Source organism: Diadema antillarum, unplaced genomic scaffold (assembly GCF_040938485.1).
Source record: "Diadema antillarum isolate AM-2024a unplaced genomic scaffold, OU_Dant_1.0 seq00001654_RagTag, whole genome shotgun sequence".
Lineage (NCBI taxonomy): Eukaryota > Metazoa > Echinodermata > Echinoidea > Diadematoida > Diadematidae > Diadema > Diadema antillarum.
In genome coordinates, this window is record NW_027272355.1 from 278,243 (window position 1) to 301,787 (window position 23,545).

At 36.6% G+C, this 23,545-nt stretch overlaps 1 protein-coding gene and 1 long non-coding RNA gene across 3 annotated transcripts in view; both read left to right on the top strand.

Annotated features, from left to right (window-relative positions):
* The first annotated feature begins 13,932 nt into the window (after positions 1-13,932).
* Positions 13,933-23,545, top strand: part of LOC139711399 (uncharacterized) — a 274,375-nt gene continuing 264,762 nt past the window's right edge. For both annotated transcript variants that reach the window (XM_071623284.1, XM_071623285.1), the window contains exon 1: positions 13,933-14,133. In XM_071623284.1, coding sequence (XP_071479385.1) covers positions 13,977-14,133 — 157 coding nt within the window. In that variant the 5' untranslated portion in view covers positions 13,933-13,976. The remainder of the gene's footprint in view (positions 14,134-23,545) is intronic.
* LOC139711398 (uncharacterized) lies at positions 22,003-23,311 on the top strand. Its single transcript, XR_011709521.1, has 3 exons — positions 22,003-22,130; positions 22,980-23,007; positions 23,250-23,311. It is a non-coding gene; the product is annotated as an uncharacterized lncRNA (long non-coding RNA).

The following is a 23,545-nucleotide window of genomic DNA, read 5'->3' on the forward strand; positions in this document are numbered from 1 at the left end:
TTTATACCATCGAAAATATCAACAGATTAAAGTTATGAGAACGTCATTATGTGATCACAAATGAACAGTAAGATGTCAGTTAAAGCTTGCATGGATATCATAAATGAGCTGTAGTGTAATGGAGTAACATCAGGGATCCTCAGGTTTGGCAAAATATGAAACAAAGATGTGTCTACATCACCGTAATGGTTGTATTTTTCCCATATTTTTATTTCATATTTTCCCAGTAACATAAGAGGAAATGTGATAGCATAAGAAAAAAAAAAAACACATGCCAATATTTTCTTTTTCCCCTCCTACCACGCCCTCCTTATGAAATCAATAAATGGTTCATCGTCAAAAGAGGGCGATATATCGACTATCATCAAATAGTTTGGTTATCGATAGTCAACCGTCAAGGTGGGCAATTCACTGACTCGCCTCAGAGTGTGTCTTGCTTCCTCGTTGAGTGTTTTATGCAACTACATGTGAAGAAAGCGGGACAGCCTATCCAGTGAAAGACATTTCAACAACAAACTAAGTCATCAAAGGTAAGACATATCTTTCCACTTACAATTCTGACTGATATATCTATTCTCTAGAACCCTGGTATTGCGATTTGCCTGCAAAATATTCACGAAGTACCACCATTATGCTTCGATGCTTCTTTCCATTATGGATTTAAAATCTGTCCGTGGTTTGTTTCACGGTAACACAGCATTTTAGTTGAGTCGTATAATGATGAATACTTGTATAATTCATGTATATAATCAGAAGTGTTGAAAGTACACGTAGCACAACGGCTATAGGTAAATCTTATTAAACGAATGTCATCAGTCAAACATGTCTATAGCGGCCACCCGAGGGAAATAAAACATAGGCGTTATACACAGGTGAACGCTATAGACAGGTTATCCAACTTTGTGTGCTCTGCGTTTGTACATGTACATGTACAATATTGTATACATCTGTAGGCGGAAAGATGGGGGGGGGGGGGCTCGCTCCCCCCCCCCCACACACACACTTTTTCTGCACGATACAAAGGAATACATAAGGTGTCTTCTCTTTGCCCCCCCCCCCCCCCCCTCCCACTTTTTTTTACCCGGAAGTACGTAAGTGCACTAGAAAGAAATAGATATATAGATATAGATCTTGAAGTCTGGCCGCGGTAAAGTTATGTTTTGGCGCTGAAGACCCTTTTTTTACTTTATTTTTTTATTTTTTTATTTTTTTTTTTTGCTTGTCAGCTCATGAAACCCGGAAGTGCCCCCCCCCGCACTTTTGAAAACGTTCCGCTGGCCCTGGAAGGTACTTCCATGTAGGCCTACACGAATGTGTACACATATACACACGTGTGTTTCATGCATTGGACGATGCTGCTGTTTATCACCGGTTGCACAGTATCATGCCTCGGCCTATGTACAGTCGTGAAGAAAGCTTAACACTAGTGCATTATAATGACTGGAATGAGTGATGACTGCAGCGGTGGCGGTCACTAAATGATGCCCCATGAATTACTCTCACGGCTACAAAGCAGAAAAACAAGCTGAATTATCGGCTCAAGTACGGCTCCACCGGATCTTTGGCCGCTATAGACAGGTTAAAATCTACCGCGGGACACAAAATTTGTGGCCGCTGGCCGTGTTATAGGTGACTGCTATACACAGGGTCTTTAACAGGTTTTTCTTCCGGGGGATTTTTCAGTGGTCGCTATAGACAGGTGGACGCTATAGACAGGTGGCCGCCAAAGCGAATAAACCGAGTCATATCTTCTCGCTTTATATTTCTCATTTTCTACATTCAAGAAAAACAGAAGTATATAATAGTGCATCTATCAACCTGGTAACATGCTACCATAAAAATAATACAACAAAATGAAAGAAAATATTAACGTAGATGTTTGTATTTATCAAAAGCAGGAAAAACATTAATGATAATGACTTGCAAATCGCTCTCTGCATTTGCCCAGTCAGGCCAGTTTACAGGATAATGAAAATCTCTACCGACCGCCTCATAAGATAAAGATACATAACAACAAAATAGATACTCAATTGCAATGACAATACAAGAGTTATGATGACTTGAAAATGTATTTCTTATACACGCACTTTGATTCTTCTTTTTTTTTTTTTTTTTTTTTTTTTTGCTGTCTGCTTGCCCCCGCTTTGAACAGAATACGGCCATGGCGGCTTATCATCTACTGTACATTTCGGTTGCAGCAATGATTCTGCACGGCGTAAGTATAACGATGTAATTTGAAAATGTCGTGGAGACATTATAAGCTCCCTCTAGAATCACTCACTATGAGCTCCCTCGTGGAGACATTATGTTGTATATCATTTAAGATTTATTTTGGTCTGAGTTTATGTTAGTGTTGTTGGGGCAAATTGATATTTCTTTTTATAGAGTCCCATGCTTTTTTTTCTATTTAAAACAACAACAACAACATTATTTAGGCATTCAGCAGTAGATGGCCTGTATAGTGTTTTCCGTGAATATACAAGGACATTGTCCAATATAGCCAGCATGCACCTACACCAAACACAAACGTGTAAGAAACCGTTCTTCTCTTTCTCCCTCTCTACTTGCAGGTAATAATGGTAACACACTGCCAGACGCTGAATGGACCTTCGTCCTCTGTAGCAGTGGAACGTGGAACTACTTCACAGCTAACATGTACAGTTACTGGAGGGACATCATCAATTTTCACATGGACTGATGATTCAGTGAGCCCTGCTGTCACCATGTTCAGTGGAGGAAACAGACTAACTCTTTCACTAAAATATGCTGACTTCAGTGTATCAGATGATGCCACCTCATCTACACTGACAATCACTGATACACAGATTTTCGAGGAAGGGAGTTATGTTTGCCAGTCTTCAGAAGTGACAGATCCTGCACCAGCAGCACAAGTTACTGTAGAGGGTGAGTTTGCCCCTAGATAGCATGTAGATTACAAGAAGGACCAAAAGTGACTGATCTTTCAGGTTCCAAAACCTTCTTAAAATCTTTAGTTTAATATGTATTGATGTTACTGTTTAAAATGAAATGAGTGAACAACGAATAAGAAATAACGAATGAGGAATCAGAATTTAAAGAGAATACAAGTCATCTAGCCTAATTATGACATCACACTTGAATGCAAACACATGACAAATTATTCGTTTTCCCACCTTTGTAGTGAAAGTTCCCCTCATAATCATATGCCTGCAAGCAAAGCATGTTTTGTTAAGATGTCTTGAAAATTCCCCAGAAAAAAAAGAAAGACGTATAACAAACGAATAAAGCAATAATTAACACCAACTGTATTGGGCATATACCGAATGAATGAAGGAAAGTTCAGTAGGAGTAGCAAAGGGACTATAAAGCCCACCGCACACTATACGACTCACGACTATATACGACCTTAAGACCATAAGACCGAGTCGTACGACCTGCCAACGCACACTGTACAACCTGACCTTACGAGTAGGCTTACGACTGTTCTGTCTTTAATACATTTTACCAATGAGAATTAAAGCACAGTGCGCACTGCGTGCGCTTGTATTTTACTGTATCTTGATTCAACACGTCAAATCTCTACGACTGGTGACATCCCACTTTGGTATTCAGGTCGTACGACCGGTATAGGATCGTATAGTGTGCGGCGGGCTTTAGGCCAGACTGTCAGTCAAATAAGAAAGCCATCATCAGTGAGGATACCAGCTGGGTTGCCACGTCTGTCTAATCCTTTGCAAGGTGTTCCGTGGCTTTTGCGCTTTATAATTTATAAATGCGTAGACAACAGTAAATGTCGTGTGATGCGATGATTAGCAATTTCGCAACATTGCTCCGATAACACGATATTTCTATCATTGCATAAAAACTCGTGCTGCAAGACAAACCAGTAAGGCAAGTTGTTTTATGGTATTTTACAACAGTTTCCATTTGTTGGGCGTGCAAAACAGAATATTCGGAGATTGCTCGTTTATAAATAGATGACGTGATATAGGCCTAACCCTGAAACATATTCGTCTCATCCTCATGTCTCTAATGATTATGATGTAATACACTCTTATAACAGTTGGGCAAAAAAAAAAAAATGTCCAACCTTTAACCAACGCTAGGCAACATACTGTCCACACAGTCATTGGTTAAAATCTGCTCAACTGATGTTGGGTAATGAGTTTGCTATGTGGTTGGGCAAATAGAATTGCCTATCAGCTGTTGATCAATTAGACTTTACCCAACTTTGTAATTTCCCTACCATTGGTTATTGAGTTGGGTTTTCATTTGCCCAATCAATAATTACCCAATTAGATATTGCCCAATTTTCATTTGTCCACATAATCCACTTGACAAAACTAATTTTATGTTGAATTATTTGATGTATGGGTGTTTACCAGGATATGTGTATGTCAAGATGTTGTTCATATCTAACCTATCACATTCCTATACAGCTAGTTGTAAAGCCTATACCTACAAGTACATCTAGGCTTAGCCTACATCCTAGACCTAGTTAGTACCAGGGATATTTCAATGACATTATATAGGGTCATTTAGTTGTAATGCTTTGAGACATGGTTACCGTGTAGATTACACTTTTATTATAAAATATGAAAATACCTCGTCAAAGGTACAAGTTGAAATAGTGAATAACACAGCAATAATATTCAATAAATTTCTAATACATTTAAGGCATTTCAGAGTTTATTGAAATCACAAAAAACATTAAATTTAACAATATTATTTTTATCTTTTTCACGATGAGAAATTGAACAGGTTTTGAATATTTGAATACAAAAATTATTAGATCATTATGATAAACATATTCCTTTAACTCCCAAAAGAAATGGAAGGAAAAAAGCTCGGCAACCCTGGATTACTCAAGGTCTTATACACTTCATTCTCACTCGAAACCGTCTTTATGAAATATCTCTGAGAAAACCTACTCCTGAAAACGTGAAAAGGTACAAAACATATAGAAATAAACTAACTACCTTGATTCGAGTTTCACGTAAATCATATATTTCGAATAAACTCGAATCTAATAAGGATGATAAAAGTGCTCTTTGGCGGACCGTTAATGAAATACTCAAAAAGAAACCTACGGAATGTCCTGACAGCATTACTCATAACGATAATGTTATTACCAATCCTGACCAAATTGCAAATATTTTTAACAATTTTTTTTTGTCAATGTTCGTCCTTCTTTAGCAGCATCTATTCCCATAAATGATATTAAAAAATTATAAAGATTATTTATCTGAAAGTAATCAAAATTCTTTGTTTTTGACTCCAATTAATGAATCGGAAATTATTGATACTGTTCGATCTCTGAAATGAAGTAAATCCTGTGGGCCTGATAACTTACGTGTGAATTTGTTGAAAAAAAAAATAATTTACTCCCTAGCAGCCCTTCTCTTCTATATATTCAATCTATCCCTACTTAACGGAAAGTATCCAGACTCCTTCAAAACGGCCAAAGTTATTCCCATTTATAAAAGAGAAGATCCCTTAATGGTGAAAATTTATAGTCCCATCTCATTGTTACCTGCAATACCGAAAATTCTAGAAAAGGTAGTTTACAAGCGTCTCCACTCGTTCATGATTGAAAATGAAATATTAAATGCGAATCAGTTTGGTTTTAGGAAAGGATTTTCTACCGATTATGCTATAATTAAATCTGTTGATAATATTATTCATGCGCTTACTAAAAAGGAGCATATAATTTGAGTCTTTATGGATCTTAGTAAAGCGTTTGACACTATTGATCATGACAGAAAGAGAGAGAGAGAGAAATGGGAAGTAAGATAACAAAAAAGATGTATATCACGATAATATTGTGCAATATTAATCTCGCGATTCTTTTTTCAACTGTAATATTTTATATTTCATAGAATAAGTCGTGCACTTTATTTAAGTTTGTTATGGATATTCATGTGTATAGTTCATCTTTTTGTACATGCATTCCTCTTTTGAGCTTTTTTTATGTATTCTTTTATATCATTTGCTGTAAAGCATCACAATTCGGCCTTTGGCTGCGACGATGTTGATATCAATAAACCTTTTCAATTCAATAAAAAAAACATTTTACTTGAGAAATTACATAATTATGGTGTGAGAGGGATTACTCTGTCGTGATTCAGAAGTTATCTAAGTCATCGAAAACAATATGTTGCATTTAAATACACTCGCTCAACATATTCTAACGTGTCATGCGGTGTCCCTCAGGGATCTATCTTCGGGCCCCTACTCTTTTTGATTTATATTAATGATATTATCAACTCCTCTCCTCATTTAAATTTCATCTTATTTGCAGACGACACCAATGTTTTTTATTCCCACAAGGATATTGTAACACTGGTTGATACACTAAATACGGAATTAAGCAACATCTCGAAATGGTTTAGAAGTAATAAGTTTTCACTGAATATTGATAAGACATGTTTTATACACTTTCATACGTTTCAATCCCAAGCCACCCTTCCTCAAAGTATTTGTGACCCGCTACAACAAAAAGGTCCTAAAGTCGCGCACGGTCGAAGCCGTGAAAATCGAGTTTGAAGTCAGAGCATTAAAATTGGTCAAAACGTACGATTTTCTGATTTTGATATATCATTGGAGTCTAACATGTCTTCTATCATCTGTCGAAATTTTGAAGAAAAATGATCAAAGGAAAGACCAAAAAATAGCGTTTTTCTGAGCCATGTTTTTTGGCGTTTCAACTAAGCAGAAACTGGTTCGAAAATTTGGATTGAGCGCCACAGATAGGTTCCGCCCCTAACAACGACCAGAGTGATCTCATTGGTCAGTTTGCTGCTTGCTGCTAACCGAAGCGTGAAGCTCGCACACTGCCCAGTCGACTGGTGCGTGCGGGCGGGGTGCGCTATGCTTCTCACATCCTGGTCACTGATTGGTTGGTGAGGAGACCGCCGACGCTGATGTGCTTGAATGAGCTCTTCGGGGGTTGCTAGGGCTTACCTTCTATTGTCCAGAGGTGAAAACTGACTTGCGTGTCCCTTGATCGCGATTGCGTCGAAAGGAAGACTTTTAGGGCGCTTTTCTCGAAACAGTGATTTTCCAGACGTCTCGACATGCTCTCTTTTAAACATCGATATCTCCGCAGCCGATTATCTTTATAAAATGTGTTATATATCAATTTAAAGCAGAAAGATTAGGGGATTATATCATGCAATTTTCGAATAATCGACCTCCCCCGACTTTAGGATCATTTTGTTGTAGCGGGTCACATTTTCATTGATGATACAAACATTGCTGAGAAACATTCAACCAAGTTCCTAGGAGTGACCCTAGATAGCAATCTAACTTGGAATAATCATAACTGAGAATATTACAAGAGCAATATCTAAAGCAACTGGTGTTTTAAGAAGAATGAAATAATTAATGGTGAAACTTTAATTCTGTTATATAACGCTTTATTTTTACCATATGTAATGTACTGCAATATCGTATGGGGCAACTGTACCAAAACTAAATTGAACACAATTGTTCTTCTCCAGAAAAAGGCTCTTCGTATATGCACACATACATATTTTTTTTTTTTTTTTTGGGGGGGGGGGGCTCACACTGATCCCATATTTTATCGCCTAAGAACTTTGAAAGCCTATGATATACATCTATACCTAACTGCCATATTTATGTACAAACACAGTCGAAATTTATTACCATTTTTTTCTTAATACCCTAGGAACCAATGACCATATTATTCACTCATACCCTACCCGTCGTTCCCATGATTTTCATTTAAGTAATCCGAAGCTTTTACTTGCTCAAAAGTCGATTAGACATGAAAGTCCCGATACATGGAACACTCTTCCTGAGGAGTTGAAATAGTGTGCCTCCTTGTTTTCATTCAAAGCAAACGTAAAGAAGCACATTTTATTACAGTTTACTTCAAACACGAACTAAAAACAAATAATTCATATGACTAATGTTGGTCTCCCGATAGCAACAGCGCATATTGTCCCCTCTTCCAGCAAACCTATTCTATTATTCTAAATTCCAGCCTATCTGCCCTTGTGCACCTTCAAGCACCTGCACGCACATTCACCACCACCACCATCACCAATCACACACCAGAGTTTATTTTCCCCTGCTATCTTCGCAGCAGAATTTGTATTGTTACGAATCTAGTACGTCCCTATCTTTTCCTCGGGCCGGCCATCTTTTCAAGCAATGCTTATAATGGCGGCCCTCTGCATAATCGTTTCTTAACTACAAATGTTTTTCTTGTCACTGCTGCATAGACATGCATACTGTATCATTATATCATTAATTTTCTTTCATATCGTTGTTTATGCAAGTCAAACGACTGTGTTAAATTTATTTTATATATTTCCTACATGTTCATGATTATGTACTTATATATATCGTGGTTTATGCAAGTCAAACCACTCTGCGTTGAATTTACTTTGTATGTTTCCTGCATCTTCATGATTATATGTAACTTTTGTATATTGATTTGCAGAAAATAAAGTATCTATCAAACAAAACAAAAATATTCATGAGCAGAAAAAAAAAAACAGTAGAAACCAACAGAAACCAACTGGTATCAAAATTTCAATATTTTAGTTACTGGAATGAAGTGGTAGGCAAGTCCAGTCAGGTATGTGGGTTTCAAATAGTGTCATCTCACTATTTGCACACAAACCGACACACACACGCACCTACACACACACACACACACACACAAAACATAAACAACCAATATTATAAGGGTATCCTGTAGTCTGCTTCAACAGACAAATACTCCCGCAATGTAGCTATTGCTTACATATATATTAATTATAATATGTAATTATAATATCTTGTATATTATAATGTACATATATATATATATATATACATATACATATATATATATATATATATATATATATATATAGACAATACCGTGTCTGCGTGTGTGTGTGTGGGGGGGGTGTTATCCCCCCCCCCCCCCCCCCCCATTCCTATAACAAAGAACACCCTATAGTGATTCTTGGTACCCCCTACAAAATCGTAAGGTTTGGCCATCCTTCCATACCTAGGCCTATACCACACACACACACACACACACAAACAAACACACAGACAGTTACTTACATACACACATACACGCGTCCCCTTCATATAGACTCTTTTACTTGTCCATAAAAATTTACCAACTTAGAAAGGAATGTAACAAAATTAGGCAAGTACCGGTAAGAAATACCCAGGCTTAATGTGCAAAATAATGTTGGTATGTTATATAAGGCGAATTTCTACCCAAGTATCAGTTGCCAAAAAAAAAACTTACCCAACACGCCAAGGGAATGCGTCACTTTACACAACAGCGGGGCAAAAAGTACCCAACTCTCCATTATCAATTCTGTTGGTAAATATTCGCCCAATATTTAAGTAAGAATAATTACCCAATATTGGTTTAATCACCTAAAAGCTCATTTGTGCGATAATTGCCCAGAATGATTTTTTTTTTTTACCAACCAACAATTACCCAACTAAATTTACCCAATATTAGTAAGAGTATACATTTGCCACACTAATTTATACCTGACGCTGATGGCTGAGCCGAAAAAAAAAAAAAAAACAGAATCTCCAAGAAATGACCCGAATCAATTGGTCCAAAGATGATATGATTATCCTTTACTGCACCGTCAGCAACGGTCAGCAATTGGGGCAGAATAATGACGCCATCCAAGGTTTCAGATCAAATCATGAAGAAAAAGTACTCAGTACTCGGCATTCACGCCGAAATTAGTTGGATATTTTTGCTTTCACAACACACTTTTCTCAATTCTCACATTGTTTTAATAGGAAACAACCGCATTATGCCCAAAGATATCACATCGACTTGTGTTGTATACGAAACAAAAAGATAAGAAAGTTAACCTGCTAAGGATACACACTTTAATAGCAAGTAAAGGGCATTTTTTTTTCTTTTGGTTATTGTTTATTAGACTTTATTAGTATGTGTGAGTGTGTGTGTGTGTGTGTGTGTGTGTGTGAGTGTATGACATGTGTTTGTACTTGTATGTGTCAACTTGTGTTTGCTTCTAATATTTGTGTGTGTTTCAACTCTTAAACAGTGGCACCTACTGTATCATTAACGTTGAATTCTACTCCGATCGCTGGAGAAACATACGAGGCAGATTGCACAGCTGATGGAAGCCGACCAGAAGTAGACATCAACTGGTATCTTGGTAATATACCACAGACTACTGGGATAGTAACAACAAACGCCCCAAATGCTATTAATTCAGAACTGACTGATACAACAAGTACGTTTACCTTCGTGCCAACAAAGGACAATTACAGGCAATCTCTACGATGTGAAACCACTGGACATCAATTGGTGAGACTTAACCAGCAAGACAGCATCGCTTCTCTCAATGTTCACTGTAAGTCCAAACGTGACATCAATGTTCTAACAAAAATATTTTTCTTAATTTCTGTTCCATTCTCTTTTTTTTTTTTTTTTTTTTTGCTTTTACTTCTCACTCTAAGGAAAACAATTTATGCGATGGTTGCGCTGTAATGTTTTGCAATTGCCACTCCCCCCTCAATCCATACTCTCACATTAGCTTTGCAGTCATACTTCACGCCAAAAAAAAAAACACAAAAAAAAACGTTTGATATGTCGAAAAGCAATTAGATATTCTTTGTCATAGCTGAATGTCATGCTTTAAGAATACAGGGTGGTGTAAACAATACTTTGACTGGACAAATCTAAGTTGTTAAAGAGGTATTGCAAATTTATTTGAAATTTCAAAATGTTTCAATTTATGAAAGATTAACTTTCCTGATTTGGCGTAAAACATTCGTCTTTCACGGTTATGTGACCGTGCATCACAAAATCAACAAAAAGTCGCACGCACTGATTTTGTGCGAGGACTGGAAATAGGTGAAATGGGTTAACCTAGCGAATCTTGAGTTTCACATTTTATGTAAAAGTTTTTTACATAATGCTAAAGTTTGGGATCATGAAAACGGATAGGAAATTGTGTATTTGGTCGTTTTTCTCAAACACCCCTTTTGTAGAACATTGTGACTAGGTGTGTCATATCATTGCCTATATAGCGTGTATAGAGTCCCCTTGATTTTCATTTCTTACAAACCCTGTCCATACTCTTCACTTTCAACTCTGATAATTTTAGAAAGAATGACGGGAATGCTTTCAAAATGTTTATTCAACATGATCAAAATGCATTTATAAAGCATGCTTAATTTTGAATTGAGATTAACCAAAATAATCAACTAATTTACCTGATCAAAATTGTTAATTTACCAGATTATGCTGAACAACATACGCTGATAATCCCTTCATTGTTGTTGCTCCTGTGGTATATACATCCTTCCTTTTTTCCCAGTCATAGCACAGCTAGCGCGGCTTGGTAAAGATTAGGCGTTTGAATAAACCCTGGACTTCAGAGCCTCTTTTCTCAGTTCACACTTTTCTGGAGTGTGTGCTTTCTTTCCAATTTTATGATAGGTTAGGAGAGTCAATTTGAATTGAGTTATACATCATTTTAAAGCTTAAAGTCTGCTCTTTCAGATTCTGTTCTGAACTAAAAATCCATGTCTGGCAACTTTTTGTTGGTTTTTTGATGCAGGGTCGCATATATACATAATTATGAAGAAATAACAAGAAAAAGATATCAGTTTCAGAGAGTGCTTCCTCGCCAAAATCGGAAAACGGCTTCCGATGTAATTTTAAGCAGAGACGAATAACACTAGAAAAAAACCCAGCTGGCACGCATCGACCGAGTGAAATGTGTATACACTATCTGTGCGAAATTGCACTTGAAAGATGTTACTGGGATGATTATTATTTGGCAAATTAATGCAGTTTTAGTGCTATATGTTCCGGTTTCTATAGTAGGTTTAGGGAATTATAGTTTTCGAAAAGACGCGTTCTGACTTTTTCCCCCTCTTGACAGTGCAAACCGACGAACATGACGCGTGGCCGAGTACGTTTCGTGCGGAATGAAATATCTGTGTGTGGCCAAACATTCTTTGGTATGCTCGGAACACTTCAAAGATGAATGAACAACGTATTGATAAATCTGTGACCATAAAAGAAAATGGGTTTCCCTTGTCAATTTGAGTTAAAACTATTTTCAGTAACAATCAAAATAAATTAAAGCACCAACAATAGCATATTCTACACAACGAACTCTTTTCATTAGCAAGCCCGGTTCTGCTACTATCTGGAACGAGTAGGCCGATAGATAGTGGAGTGCTGCGGTACGCCCTGTGATGCAGCCTCATGCTCAACTGCAGCTGAGCCTGAGGCCGACTCTTCAACAAGAACGTAAAGACCAAGTCACATAGACATGCCGGATCACCCCCGGATTGCTCTGCCAACACGGCAGTCCCCGAATGACGCCGGATGTTTTTGACCTCCAAAAGCTGCCGCGTTGGCCTCCCGGATGTCCAAAGATGCCTAAGGCGTCAACATGGATCTCTCCCCAGATCACCCCGGATCAGATCCGGGGTGATCCGGCATGTCTTTGTGACTGGGGTTTTCTTTTCGGTTTCAGAGGAGCACATATCTCAAAGGAAAAACAAAAAGCTGTGTGTCACACCTCCACTGCGCCTATAGGCCTACGCTACACACAACGACGTTCATATCAGCTGCTATCAGTTGTGCGCCGCGATCCTTAGGACGCGTAAGCCAGGGTTACACCAGAACCGAATTCTCCCGAATAAATTCTGACCAATTCTGCCCGAATATGGCCTAAATCAGATGGATTCGGAACCTATTCGTATTTGATTCATGGAGTTCCCAGAATAAGTTCCGAATAGGAAATGACCAGATTCAATTTTGGGCATCCCGAAAAAAAAAAAAAAGTCAAATGCCAATCCGAATAGTGGCCAGAAGAAGAGGCCTCCCTGCACACGTATAGTCAATCAAGTTATATTCGCGAGGCTATTCGGGTTATTCTGGCCGCTCATTCGACCTACTCGGCTGCTATTCGGCCGTATTCTGGCCTATTCGGCTGACTCGCCTGTATTCTGCTCTGCATTCGGGTAACGATTCGTAGTTTAATGCCCCGTCACTGTACAGGCATGCTAGCCTGGAACCATTAAACTGTACATTACTTGAATATGAGACCATTCTAAAGCAAATAATTTTCACACAACAATAGATACATAATGTGCTCGTAAATGAATCCTACAAGGATTGGAACAATCATCCCCCACCATTCCCATTGATTCCCACTGATCAGTTACTAGCCATACCCTTTAACATCAAGTTATTTTATGAAACTGGTATTGTGGTCCCTTTTGAAGACTAGAATTTCCTAAAAGTACTGTAGAAATCAGAACATATCACAACTAAAACTGCTAATGTTTGCCCCCCCCCCCCAAAAAAAAAAAAAAAACGATCCTCCAAGTAGTTGCATCATTCACGTGCGATTCTCATGGATAGTGTATACACATTAACTCGGTCGATGCGGGCCAGCGGTGCTGTTTCCTACTTTTGACGTCTCTGCCTATTATCATCATAAATTAGATCGAGAGCCGTTTTCCGATTTTGGCGAGGAATCGCTCTCTGAAACCGTTATTTTTTTTCCTCATAATTACATATATCTTCAAAGTCATGAAATATAGGTATATACAATGGAAATCAAATATTTTAAACTAGATCTATAGAGAGTTCATTTTTCCACAGATTAAACCAGTTTGAAGTCTCATTTGAACTTGCAATCCCTCTTTAACTATTGTGTTCTACTATCAATAATGGTATTGGAAGCAAATAATATTCACAAACAGGAAACAAGCAATAAAAGAACTTAAATAATGATGGTTGTGATAGAAAAAACATGTTAGAGAATAGATTGACCATGATGAAAACATGTCACAGAAATTGATAGACAAAATACTGTTGCCTTGTAGTCCCGCCTGATGGTGGTATCATGACAGTTGACTTCAGTGAGGACACAGCTACAACGATGCTCACTGTGACCTGCACCATCCCGTCAGCTCACCAACCAAACCCATTTGTCACAATGTTCTATATCTATGAAAACGTCACTGACAACCCATCTCCAGTCTCAACAGCTTCAGTTTTCACTAGGGCAACACCCGATTTTGATACGGAGTATCTCTGTGTGAGTGGAAACTATCTTGGAAACACCACAGCTACAAGAAATTTTGTTCCAGGCAGTAAGTACATTGCGGCCATTATTATAACTGAAGCGCAAGAGTTTGAGAAAATAAGAACGTACAAAAGATTATGTTGAGTGCATAGAATATAAGAGAAAGATAGGCCTAACATAATGAAAAATTATTCCGTCAAACATAGAAAACAATTAAAACACCATTTTGAAGCAACAAGTGTAATGCCTGTGACGCTGTTATTTTCGTAGAGTATTTTGACAGACAAAGTAACAAAATTTAGCTACTGAATTATTTTTATTTGCGGTATTTGGGACTGAATTTATTTATTTATCTATTTATTCATTTATTTGAGTGTATTTAAGTGTATTATACAAAAGGAAATATCAACATTTAGCATAAAACCAATATCGTTCATGGAACATTAAACTGTCGTTGCCGTGTGTTTGTGTTTTATTCAGCTGGTACGACAGTCAAACCGACCTCAAATGGAGTATTGTCGGTTCCGATGTCGACGAAATCTCCAATAGGTAGGAGTGTGCCAGCTGTTGGCCTTCATTATTTGTCTTAGATTCCGTAGTGACCATAAAGTACTTAGAAGCATACTCAGAGGTGATAATGAAATCGGTTATCTAATGATACAGCATTTGTTTTTGTAACTGTCCATTGACGTTTATGATATGCTTAATCTTTATACGTAATGTAAAATGCGAGGAATGGTACTTTGCCAAATCAAATTGTAATGAGAAGTCATTTACGACGGGTTTCACGTGTAGCGCTCTTCAAACTCGAAACAAAGAGAGAAAGTCATGTTTTTCGTCATGGCATTATAGCTGATCAGATAAATGCCTTGAATCCAGACTAATTGCAACCATGCTCTTGAAATACGCCTTTTGTTTGGTGATGTCATGCTGTTATGCAATCATAAAAAAGACATACTATGTGTGTGTTTTTTTTTTAATTCACCAGTTTACTTAGCTGGTACGACAGTTAAACCGACCTCAAATGGAGTAACGTCGGTTCCGTTGTCTTCGGAATCTCCAACAGGTAGTAGTGTGCAAACTGTTGGCTTCTATCATAGTCATAAAATCATTCTCTGAGCTGATAGTGGACTCGTTCAATAATAATATAGCACTTGTTTTGTGATTGTTCATTGGCGTCTATGCTTAATCTATATACGTATGCCCATGTAAAATGCAACGAATGGTACTTTGCCAAATCACACTGCAATGTGCAGCCATTTTCGACGGTTTTGATGTGTAGCGCTCTTCAAACTCGAAACAGAGAGAGAGAAAGTCATAATTGTCGTCATGACCTATTTGCTGATCAGATAAATGCCTTGAATCCAGACTACTTGCAACCATGCTCTTGAAATATGTGTTGTGGTTGGTGATGGCATGCTTTTGTATACAACCTCATATCGATCAAAGAATCGTATTATTATTGAATTCAAACCCATAATTTAAATATTGATGTGATATTCATTGTCAATACTGATTTTTTTTTCCGAGATCATCGGTTATAAATTAGACTTTATAGTAGATATCATGTTACGTTTGCCTTTACCTTCTTCTTTTTGTGAGATACAACCGTACAACTGCGAAGAAAGAGTCCAGATGAATATCTAAAGCAGTTATATGAATTTGGCAGAAGATGAAATCTTGATGGCATTATAACTAAACTTTTTTGTGAATGCAAAATAACAAGAGGGTAGATATCATGCGCGTTAAAGGGATCGTATGATTTTTGTTGAGACCTAACTTCAAGTTTCTTACATCTTTTCTTGTTGTTGTTGTTGTTGTTGTTGTTGAGATAATGAGAAACTTGTTATGAAATATGAAAGAGCATCCAATTCCAAGAGGGATTCAAGGTTTATTACGGAATTGGTTTTGAAATGGCTGAGATATCCAAAAACAGAGCATTCTTAATAAAAGGCGGGATCCATCTTACATTAGGATCGCTTTGTTTTACTTTTTTTTTTGGATGTCTAAGCCATTCCAAAACCCATCTAACAAACCTTGAATTCCTCTTAGAATGGTATGCTTTGTATTATTTCATAAGTCTTTAATTGGTTTCTCACAAAAGTGAAAAGGCCAATACTCACCTTCACAAATACCATACCTTTAACCTGCAGTTTTCATGTAAATTCCAGTCATCAATCGTCATGAGCTGCAGGTGCTAAAATTAAACCGATCTTCGGTGAAGAAACGAAGACTCCAGTGTCTTTAGCTCATTTTGCTCATTCTTGTCCAGTCATTGTGACGTTGGTAGTCTCTGAAGATCAAATTTGAGGAAAAAAGTGAAAATAATTCGAGCAATCCTGTAATTTAACAACATTCGTTTTATCATTAGTAATCCACGTTCAATTATTTCCCTATTTTTGATGTTCAATTTTTTACACTCACGTAGCATACAGATATCAAGCTCAAATGTACGCTAATGATTTTTTTTTTTTTTTTTTTTTTTAGACTGTGCACAGCGAGTATTGGCGCCATTAACACTATACGGGTACACAGACCGTGATCTTACTGGTATTTGTTTGCTTTTTCACGGGGAGTGTATTGTTGTCTTGTTTGGGGGATTCCCCTTTTCTTTCCCTATAGCAATATATTCTACCCAATCTGTTCTTACCAGTTAAAGGGATAATAAGTGAAGAACATATCAGCTGCAACCACAAAATATTTGTATCACTATCATCATGTGATATCAGATAGGCCTACCTGTAAGATTTTAGCGTCGTCGATATCAACAACGAACACTCTTTCCACACTTAATACAGGCGACTCCCATTGTAACATAAAGTCCTCGTTTCAGCAGTTTTCTCTTGTTATAACAATGTGCGTTACAACCAAGCAGGAATAACATATAACCGTGCATGTTTATTCAAACGGATGAATGCCTGCACCGTATTCATAAAAAAGGGCTTTCTGTTCTATAGATGCGATAATCCAAGGCATACTTTGGGATGACCCATTAAAAAGATTTAATATTCAAGACGAATGACTATTTTTTTTATAGGTTTTAGGAAATAACAAGAAATGTCATTGCAAAATGCATAGACTGGTGATATGGATGCTATTCAAATATTAGATAGACTTTAGATTTTGTTCTGTCCTAAGACCGCGCGCTAACTCTTCACAAATAATCATTATAATGTCACATCTTCATCTGTGAGGTGCTTTCATTTTGTAGCGTACACCAACGATATTTTGGACAGGAAGAGATTATAGCTTAAACGGAAGCTAAACCTTAACCACAAGAAAATCTCTCGCGGGGTACAAATTACAGCAAGGCAAACTTAAGTGACACTATAATAACATTTATTTTCGTTTGAAGTGATAATCAATTGGCATAGTGTACACCTCCTGCTATCAGGAAGTGCTTTCAAAATTGCCTGAAGTTCGACAGCTAACTCAGGGACCACGTTTATCTCGACGATGCTAAATACAATTCAGATCGAATGTGTTTTAACATCGGGTATATACATTCATTCATTCAATTCATACATTTATTCAGTAATAAAAATCGTTTCTATATAAAATGTTTACAAAATGTAGCAGGTACAGTTCTGAGAAAGCCACAGGCTTCTTAAAATAGAATGTACCCTTGAAAACAAATCATACACATATTGCAATTTAAACATTATAATACCAAATGATAAAAGGAGCACAGAGAGAATGAAACATATTAAAACAAGCACAAAATATTGAAATTAACAAAAATTACAAATAACATCAAGGGAACATGGAGAGAATAAAACATACTAAGACAGAGGACAAAACAAAACAAAACAAACAACACCACATGAAGCAAAGCAAACAAAACAGAACGAGGTATAGAACGAGACTACATAAATATGTTTAAATAGTACTAAAAGACATTACGGATTGCAGTTCATGTAACATAATCTACTTTGGAAGTTGCTTCTCTGTCGGTTTGAAAAGCATGTGTGAACGCGAGAATAGTACAACATTCGGTAATAGATCATGAGCTCATTGAGTAAACTTTTAGATCTGAATGGGTTACGACACTGTGCATGATGCTGTATCAAATTGCCTTTATATAGACTTCTAAAGCAAACGATATGCATGACTGGCCCACAATGTCACTTTGCAGAAACTTGGACTTTAACCACACTGAGGTAGTTGCCTTTATCTACACAGTACCACAAGTAATGTAAACTGAGTACTAAAGCAGTGTTATTTTAAATAAGCGTTAATAGTAACAACAGAGTAGAAAGGGGCACTTTGCAGACAATGCCATGTTCGTTATAAATACATTCTTTCTATGGTGTTGCCATCACTATTGTGACCTAGTACAACACCACCATTGTGAACAGCCCTACTTTAATTCTCGCCTGACGCACTTGTTTAGATGGAAAAAAAAGAACATTAAGGAGTGCTGTAAAGCAAACAGATAATCCAGTCATTTCTATGTTTCATATTCAAACAAACCACCTCTCTGATCACCACTGTACAATCCTGGAATTTGGGAGAGGCAAGGGTGCTGCTGACCGAGGTCTTTCAAATCAGACTCTCTTGTTTTTTGTGTTTTTTAAATCTAAAATGTGTGCGTCGTTTCTTGTGTGTGTGTGTGTGTGTGTGTGTGTGGTGAGTACATACATGTCCTCCCCTTTAGATGAAAAAACAAATGAATAAATAAATTTATATAGTCATCTTGGAATTTTCCACGTGTTGGACTTCGAATGTTTAATCATAAGAAGAATGAGGCTCATAGGTATATACACCATCAAGTCACTATAAAATTATAATTACGCAAATATTTAGTGCTTGTTTTGATCTTATCCCCAAGTCCATTACAATATCTTTGGAAAGACAAAATAACTATGAGCTCAAGATTTTTTTATTGCACTTTTATTACAGAGACTATGCGACAAAATGAAAGGATAAAATAGTTACAATGTAACTTTGCTGGTGCAAGACTAACAACTGTAAGACAAGCATAACTTCTGTGAACTTATGGAATTTGTCATCATTTTTCAGAGTGGAAGCTTGTGTGCATTCATAGCAACAGCGTTAATGGTGGTTGTAAAATATTATCATCACGCTTTCATCTCTAATGTGCATAAATTTATAGCGGACACCCGGGATGTTTCGATAAGGAAGAGATTATTGCGAAAATGCTTGTTCAACATTAGCCATAAGGAAATTCCTCGTGGTGTATACCAATTACAACTCAAAGTATCACCATCATGTCGCAGAAGGAGGTAGAAAGCATTTGACACAATGATGTGCACTTTCTGCCATCCGGAAGTTCTCTCTTCAAAATTACAACACGTTCGATATTTTTTGTACAGCGATCACATCTCGACGAAGCATATGATTCATGTGGCATGCGTTTTTACACCAAGTATAAAGTCCGCGTGGGAAATGATATTCGAGAGGTTTGGAAAGCATTCGTGAACGCGAGGATAATACAGCTTTCAGCAATGAGATCATCACATGCTTACCGTGTAAACGTTCATTTTTACTGAATTGGAGACTAAACGGGGCGTTTCGTTGGAGTGAGTGGCCTTTGTCGACTCGGGGTCTGAAGCAAACAAGATGCATGACTGACTCATGATATCACCATGCACAAACCTTGGACTATAACCCCATCGTGTAGTTGCTTTGCCTATATGCAGGACCACAGATGTAATCTAAATTCAGAATGAGATAAGTACTAATGGTAACATCGGAGTAGAAAGGGGCGATATATACAGACATCGATGTTGTTGTCATCACTAATTGTGACCAAGTAGCAGAACACCATCATGAACATCGCAACTTCAGAACAACTCTCAACAGACGCACTTGTTTAGATGAAATAATACAATATCAAAGAATAACATAACGCAAACGGAACACTGCAGACACTAGCCTGTTTAACGTTCCAATAAGCCAACTCTCTTCAACACTGTACAGTCCTTGAATTAGCGAGAGGGCAAAGATGCTGCTTAAATTCCTGGCCGAAATCTTCCAACTCAGACTCATCGTTTTGTATCCCTAAAATGTGTGCGGTTTTTTTTTTTCACACAAGTTCACCGACTCTTTAACTCCCCCCCCCCCCTTAGGTTCATAATGTGTGTGTATATATATACATATATATATATATATATATATATATATATATATGTATATATATATATATATATATGTGTGTGTGTGTGTGTGTGTGTGTGTGTGTTTGTGTGTGTGTGTATTATGAACATATTACGTGGTTGTTGAATGTTCAAATATTGTGCATTAGCCAAAACCACTTTAGTAGGCGTACTAAGCAAATATTCTATTGCTCACTTGTTTTGATATTCCCAAGAAGACATTTTAACTCTTAAGCAAGCATAATATTATGATAAACTTACAGAACTTGCCACAATTTTTTCAGAGTATGAACTTCCTTTCAAATCAACAGGGTTACTGATAATTATTGTAACACAGTATCATCATTTTTTGTCATTTTAATTGTAATCACATTGCATATCACTCGCTGAAACTGTTATAAAACCATCCAATATTGTGAGAAACTTGGGGTGTTTTCTGATACCCATTTGAATATATGGAATCTCAGGTTACTAGTGTATGTAGATCAGCATACTATATGACATATGATTTGAAGCATTCGTAAATATTTCGATCAGGAAAGTATGACGAATATAGTCCATGCATTTGTTACATGCAAATTAGACTACTGTAACACTCTGAACTGGACTACCGGATTCACAGATAGTTAAGTTCCTGCGGGTTCAAAACACAATTTCATGTGCAAGATTGATTTGTAATCTCCCAAGATTTGCTCATCTTACACCACTTTTAAGGGAATTGCACTGGCTGCCCATCCGCCAAAGAATTGATTTCAAGATATTGATGCTGGTTTATAACGCTCTGAATGGTTAGGCTCCTAGTTACATCAGTGAATTATTGAACTTTAAATCGCAGACTCATGGTCATAATCTCCGTAGTACAAATGCACTGTCAAAACATTGGTGTTAGATTTAACACCACGGGTGTTAAATCTAACACCGATCAAACTTCAATAAAGGACCACACCCACAGGTGTTGAAAATGCACTGTGATGGTGTTGAAAAGTGTTCACCTGACACTTCGTGGTGTTAATTTGACACTGTACCTGGTGTTATTTTGACACTGTACTGGTGTTAATTCAAAAATGACACCACATGGTGTTGATTTGATATTTGTTGGTGTTAATATCAATGGTTTAACACCCGTCCAGCTTCAATAAGAGACCACACCAGCTGGTGTTACTTTGGTGTAAATTTATTTTCACATTTTTTCAAAAATCTAGTATTTTAATTTAAAATTCTTGATCGTCTTGTTTAAATTAAAAATCAACAAGAAGTGCAGTTACTAAGAAACTCTTCAAAAATAGTTTAAAATTTGGAAATGACACCCGGAGGTGTTAATTTAACACCATAAATGAGCACCGAAAATTTAACACCAGCTCGGTGTTCACTATTTAACACCGGACTTTTTGCAGTGTGCTAGATTGATATTGCAGATAACCCAAATCAAAACAAAAGTTATCTTATGTGACCCATCATTTTCTTGTGCAGCTCTTAGATTGTGGAATAAATTACTATTAGACATTTGGAAATGTCAGACTTTAGACAGTTTTATTTCAAAAGTGAAAACTTCTTTCTTTTAGCATAGACCTATTTCTTTTTTTACTTCCCATGCAGCATTATGCAGCATAGGGATTTAAGAGCTCTTGTAGCGCAGGAGAATATATCGACATGGTTTCTGCGCTTAACAAATGATTTATTATTATTATTATTATTATTATTATTATTATTATCATCATCATTATCATCATCATCATTATTGTTATTTTTATTATTATTATTGTCATTATTATTATGATTATGATTATTTTATTTATTATTATTATTAATCTAGGTGGCGCTTGTCCTTGTGACTGTCCCTCGTCTGGTATGATAGCCGCTGTGTCAATCATGGGTGTACTGCTAGCTGTTTCCGTAGCAGTAAATATTCTGCAGTTCTACAAACAGACCAAAGCTTCCAGTCAAGGTTGGTGTAGGTCATTGTTATGAACTAATAATTGTACAGATTATATAATCATAACGATGATAATGATAATAATAATAATAATAATCATAATATGATAATAATAATAATCATCATAATATAATAATAATAATAATATTATTATTATTATTATTATTATTATTATTATTATTATTATGATTATTATCATTATTATTATCATCATCATCATCACCATTATCATCATCATCACCATCATCATTATGATACTATCATTTTCATTATTGTATGTATTTCTTACTCTTTTCATAGAAAATCAAAAAATGTGGGTATATAGTGACGGTTCTTGGCCTGCCTCGTGCATGGCACACACGTGGACGTTTTTGTAAAAGCAAAATCTACAGGTTGATGAAAATCAGTAGAAAACAGTCCTAACAACGACAATTATAATGTGGTGTGTCGTACCGCCAAAATACTATTTGTGTGTGCGTGCGTGTGCATATTTGTACAAACACGTTTTCTCTCACTCATCCTGACTAAAAACGTTCATAAATAGAAGATGGAAATATAATGGTTAATATTACAATTACCCAAACATAGTTACATCAAAAAAATCATCTTCGAAGGCCGAATGAGTAGAGAAGGACCCATATTAGGACCTATCCGTAATTACCGTATGAGACAGTAATACAACAAGAATAAACAATAATGAAAGTTATTTAATCACAGTAATGAAGAAATTTCAGAATAGATAGAACTTATACAATGCGGCACCTGTTTGATTTGATTTGATTTATTTCTGCTTAATTTCGTTATATCAGGTATGATTTTGTACAATTTCGTTTTGTTTCTGTTCTTTTCCCTCGCTTTTAGTGCCAAGTACATCTGAGAAGCAGGCAAGGTAAGAACAATACACATCACCCGTTAATCCCAGCATTTTGCTTTCTGATAAAAAGAGGAGTAGTTTTCAGTTGCCGCAGAACAAAGAGATAGTAGGCCTACTATGAACATTTAGGTTTAACCTTTACTCTTGATACCAAAATCATTGTGTACAGTTACGGTTCCAGTATCGTTTGTTGTGTCTTAGTAAGAAATTACACAACTAACAATTTATTAAATTTGCTCGTATTTGTACAGTATTAGGACAGGCATATCTGGAGGCAACGAGAACAGTGCTTATGAGATGATCGAAAGCAGAAGCAAAGGTTGTATTTCACCTTTTTACACACGATATCGTTGTTGTTTTGAGTTAACAAATGGTCCTAAATCATCAATTTATCTTGCTAGTGAATATTTGATGTCATTCTTCTTTGCATATATATCATTATTAATTTCAGGTGATATAATATATAATATATTTGTGATATGTAAAATAATATGTACATATATATATATACATATATATATAAATCAGACAAAGTGCGGCAACATATTCCCTT